Genomic DNA, 5,501 nt, shown 5'->3' on the forward strand with positions numbered 1-5,501 from the left:
CGATTTAGTGGTTTACTGAGCGGTTAACTCAAAATTTGTCAGCTCCTCAGGTGATCGGTTTTTGCATCTAAAATCACGAATACCGGAGAAGGTCGGTTGGTATGCACCATATACGGAGCAATTTTTGACCTTGCACTAGCGGATTTCCTCGGGCAAGCGACGGATCTAGCCGAGTGGATGGGTGGTCGGGGCGGGGGAGAAGATGTGTAACGCTTCAGATTTCAACAAACCCGGATTGCTACCGACTCTCATCTACAAACATAACAAGTTCGGAAGTTATTAAAAATTTTGGCAGGGTTTCCCTTGAAAATGTTGTTTTTCCTGCACACAATAACTATATGCACATCACAAACATGATATTAATAAGCGGAAGATGATCATAAAAGTCTAAAACTAGTACCCGATACAACTCATAACAATGATCCATTACACCAAAACAGTCACAAATTGCTTAACTAGCCAACTAGCCAAAACACGACGCTATGGTATGACTTGAGTATGATCACTTTCCACTAAGTGATACTATTTCCCCTTCTGAGTATGCCACAAACATTGGTGCCTAAAAACCAAATGAAACACAAGAGTAAGTAAAAACACTCAGGAAATACAGTATGGAACCAGAAGAACAGATGTATCAACAACACTATTGAAGAACGAGAAATATTGAAGTTTTTCCTTTCTCTTGAAAACCAGCAATAAAACTTTAGATTTTTTATCTGTGATGGAATGTATGATCTTCATTTGCATTTTACTGGTAAGTCGAGCAAGAGAAACCATCACTTACTTCGAGGGTCAGGAGCATTAGAACCAAATTGCACATCCGAAACACCGAAACAGAATTAGTATGAGAATACACATCCAGAACTATCAGAACATGATTGGCATGACATTACACATCGGAACACCAGAAGATGGTTGACTGAGAATTTCACACCTGAAACACCAGAACAAGGTTGATATGGAATTTCATATTCGGAACACCGGAACATGGTTGATTGGGAATTTCACATCCGGAACACCGGAACATGGTTGACTAGGAATCTCCCATCTGAAATGCTGGAACATGGTTGATATGGAATTTCACATCAGGAACACCGGAACATGGTTGATTGTTAAAGTAGAATAATTTGGACTGAAATCTTGATTTGAATGTATTCTTGAGATTGAATCACATGATCATAAGAATAGTCAAATATTGGATAAATAGAATTAAAAGGAATCAGTAGAAACAACCAATGAGAAATTTTGTGCTACAGCATGGGTTTTTCATGCACTTGCCTTAACCGTGGCGAGAGGTTGGTCTTACACCGCTAGCACCAACACTTCCAAATCATGTGGAACAAGATCACACTCAAAATCAATTCCATAATGTCCACATGAATATACATTGGATGCTTGAACTACTCTCTCGAATTGAACTCCAAATGGAACACTTAGAAACCCTTGTCAGACGGAAAACACCCCTCCTAGCGGTCTGACCGACAAAACGCACAATACCTAAAAAGGTCTTTATCCGCGAGCGGTCTGACTGCCCATCTCGCGGTCCGATCGTGACCCCAGGCGGTCTAACCGTGACCCCAGGCGGTCTGACCATGAGAACCCTTCAGAGCTACCAAAACTCTTTGTATGATTGACGGTCTGACCGCCACGCTCATGGTCTGATCGCTAGAACACATGAAGGCATGTTGATTGCTCTGCATGGTTTTGGACATAACTTCCACTTATCCAAACATAGCACATAAATACATCTGGAGCATCTAGAGAAAATTATCTACAACTTTCATGTTGCGTGAAAACTCGAATTCTATATCGATCGCACCCAGATTTAAAAAGATAAACTGTTGCATGGGTTTTCGGTTCCAGACAATGGTATTGTTTTGGCGATAACTCCCAAACCGCTTATCCAAATTGAACAAGACCAACGCCATTGGAAGGATATCGACGAGACTTACAACTTTTCTCTTTTCTTTTCTTTCTCTTCCTTACTCCCGGTGCTGGCTTCTCTGCACCGGGGCAGTAGCCCATGGGCTCAGCAGCTCCGGCAACGGCGAGCTCCGACCAGGGCAGCTCGGGATGCCGTCGGGATGGCTCGGCGATGGGTGGGCCAAGGCAACGGTGGGGCTCAACGCGACCGACGAGCGACAAGATGGTCGGCACGGTGATGACGCTTTGCGGCTGGTGGTGAAAATAGCAACTAGGGGCAGGTCAGCGGCCAACGGCTATAGGGTTAGGGTTAGGGTGGTCTAGGCTCGGGCATTGGGTTGCTCGAGCCCAATGCCCTTTTTATACGATGGCCAGCCAACTGAGTCGGCCAGTTGCTGATTTTTTTTTTCTTTTTAAACTAACAGTCTAGATTTATTGGGCTCGCTACGGGTCATCGGATGTCCGAAACGGACGTTTGAATAGCAAAATTGATTCATTTCGACAAGATCTTTGCATTTGTGGTCTCCGATCGTTCCTCCAAGCTACGATTTGAAAAAAAAAATACACTTTTCGCCCATTTAGAAGAACATGCGAAAAACATTTTATTTTGTCCCTTTTTCGCTTTGAATTTCTCCTAATATTTTAGGGCATTACAAGCTGCTCGGAGCCGGGGAGGTTCTGGAGCAAGAGGATAAGCTTCTCCTATTTTATCCATCCAGCTGGACTGAAATGGTCTGTTTGTATTGCGCATTCGGCATGTTTCGGTCTTTTTTATTTTTTCGTTCTTTTTCAATCCATCAATGTTTGAGCACATATCCCTTATGCAAACGACATTTATTTTGATTTTTTTCACATATTGTCTTAGAATTGTCTCTAGTTTTTAATAAAATTTTTTATTTTGAATTTTTTCAAATCCGATTTAATTTTTTAATTCAAATATGAATTTCAAGCAACGGTCCTCCTCAGCTCGCTCCCCCACCCCGCTCTCCACCATCGTCTCTGACAATGTACCAGATTTGTATCCGCCACCCTTAACACGCTAACCTTGTTTCACCGAACGATTTCCTTGCCCGCAGAAATAAAGGCCTTAAACCATTACCCGTAAAATTCTATTCAAAGATTTTTTGAAAAGGACGTTCCCGGCGTATGCTTTCGGTGAAAACAAAGGGAAGAATATTCCACTCCCGGCGCCCCAAGCGAGCCCTGGTTTTCGGGAAACTAGCAACCAGAGCCCCCTGTTTCGCCTCCCGCCCGTCGTCCTTGCTCGATACCGCCGCCGACCCTCAAATACCATCGGAGCTTCCTGGTATATAAACGCCTCGCCTAGTCGCCTCTAAGCGTCAACACAGAGCAGCCAACAAGCTAAGCTGTAGCTACTGCAAGACAGCCTCAGTGCGTGAGAGATCGATCGGCCTAGTCCGAAGCGAGAGGGAGCAAGTCGTCGAGTGAAGATGAGCGCGCCGTCGGTGAGCAGGAAGGCGTCGTCGTTCGTGGTGGCGGCGAGCATGAGCGCGGTGGAGGCGCTCAAGGACCAGGCGGGCCTGTGCCGGTGGGACTACGCGCTCCGCTCGCTCTACCAGCGCGCCAAGGTCAGCGGCCGCGCATTCCCGGTGTCCCTGTCGTCGTCCCAGGCCGCAGCGGGCAACAGCACCGCGGCCTCCACTTCCGCCGTTGGCAGGGCCAGGCCCAGGCGGTCGGAGGAGGAGAAGCTGCACAAGGCGTACCACCTCGTCTGCTGGGGCCCTAATTGATTAGGATTAGTTTTTCTTGCCCTTTTGGCACTGCTACTACTACGTATCAGATTTCTGCTCTTCTTGCCCATTTCGAGATGTATCTGCAAATTTTCATGTGCTCCGTCGTCTGATTGAGATGGGGATTGCTGGGTGAACAAATGGAAATGAAATATACCTTTTGGTTGTTGCTAATCTCAGCCTCGTCATCTTATTCTCACTGTCACTGGTTGCTCTGATACAGAGCGAGCTATCAGGTTGTGGTTGCTTGCTTGAGATGCCAAAGTCATCACTGAGTAGAGCGCCGGTGATCAGACGACCCCTCGAATGATAACACTGCTCATCAACGCTGCACTAAATGATGCATTTTATTCTCTCACCCACACCGGGCCATCAGCTCCATTTCTGAACTGATCTGCATCTGTAGTAACTCTTTAATACTCCTCCCGAAACACCGAGGCGAGTTCTATGCACTGTTACTGATGTACCACGGCTACTAATTTCGAGATGGATCAGCGTTGCGTTGTACTGCCGAATTCGGTGCTCGTACAAGCTCGAGGTAGCAAATTCCCAGCTGACCGGCGAGTCTCACGATTGTACTGGACAGGGAGTTGAGCAGTACTGCCTCCTTCTTTGGTACGACGAGTTGTAGCCTGAATGCCCCGGTGGGCTTGTAGCGATCAACTAATCAAATAGGAAAAAACTCATATTAGCTCTTTCAATTATTGCTTAAGTCTTGTTTGTCCCCTTCGAATTACAAATTCAGATATTTCACATCCTCTAACTATTCAAATCGATTCAATTTATCTTTTTAATTAGTTTTGATATTGATTTCCTCTTAAGTTAGAGTGAACTTCACATGTCATATGACATCTCATCTTTTCTTCTTCCATCTTTTCTCTCTCTCAAAAGAAAAAGACGACTGATATGCACACCGGAGCGTGTCTGCCTTGTTCTCGCCGATGAGCACGCCGGGGGAGCAGACAAGCCCCGTTGCCTAGCTGTGCCATACCATGAGCACCATGCCGACGATGACGTCTGTGCCGATGTGCTCCTTGAGGAACACCTCAATCATAATCCTCATGTTCACGGTGAGCACACACCGGCGCCCGCATGCCGAGAACACGTGCCATGACTCCAAGTGCAGGTCGGCGGCGCAGTAAAACTTAGGCAATACAGCACACGCCACGCCCTTGATGTTGGCGACCCTGACGCGACCATGGATGTGAAGATGAGCACCTGGATGCCAGCCATCTCAGACATGAGGTAGTAGAGGAGCAGCAGTCGTAGCTCATCACCGATCTTGAACGTCATGTGCGCGAAGCACACCGCCGAAGTATGTGAACGAGCTTTGGCCGCACAGCAGTGTGCCGTCCAGGTCAGCTTGAGCCGGGGCTCACCAAGGACGGAGATCGACGTGATGAGCTTGCCGCCGGACTTAGAGAAGAAAGGCATGGACCCTCAGTTTTTTTCCCAAAAACAGAGCATCGTCGTTGTTGTCGTCGATCTCCAGCTCTGGTCGATGTCCAACCCCACGGTGAACACCACCTGCTCCTACTCTACCTCCCTGGCCCCTCCTTTCTCTCTCTCTCTATAGCCGCAACCGCCTCCTCACCAAGCCGTCATGGCCGTTGCCTTGTCCTACTCGTCGCTAGTCGCCAGCAAGACCTCCCCATCCGATCCGAACCCATGACGAGCATCACCGTGGTCCTACCTCTCTTTCTCGGGCCCTATCTCTCCCTATTTGTCCCTGTGCGAGGCCCTCACCGAGAGCACCTCCCCCTTCATCCTTCTCCATCATCACTGGGCGCCGGTGAAGCAGTACTGGCCAAGGCAACACCACCAGAG

At 47.5% G+C, this 5,501-nt stretch overlaps 1 protein-coding gene across 1 annotated transcript; it reads left to right on the forward strand.

Moving 5' to 3' along the window:
- The first annotated feature begins 3,250 nt into the window (after positions 1-3,250).
- Positions 3,251-3,862, forward strand: LOC133931139 (uncharacterized). The gene has a single exon (XM_062377946.1). It carries the CDS (start codon positions 3,375-3,377, stop codon positions 3,672-3,674), a length of 300 nt encoding a protein of 99 aa, XP_062233930.1. The 5' UTR covers positions 3,251-3,374; the 3' UTR covers positions 3,675-3,862.
- The last annotated feature ends 1,639 nt before the right edge of the window (positions 3,863-5,501 follow it).

Source organism: Phragmites australis, chromosome 10 (genome assembly GCF_958298935.1).
Source record: "Phragmites australis chromosome 10, lpPhrAust1.1, whole genome shotgun sequence".
NCBI lineage: Eukaryota > Viridiplantae > Streptophyta > Magnoliopsida > Poales > Poaceae > Phragmites > Phragmites australis.

What these genes read in the sequence shown, in the direction of transcription:
- LOC133931139 (XM_062377946.1), top strand. Translation starts at nt 3,375, where the DNA reads ATGAGCGCGCCGTCGGTGAGCAGGAAGGCGTCGTCGTTCGTGGTGGCG.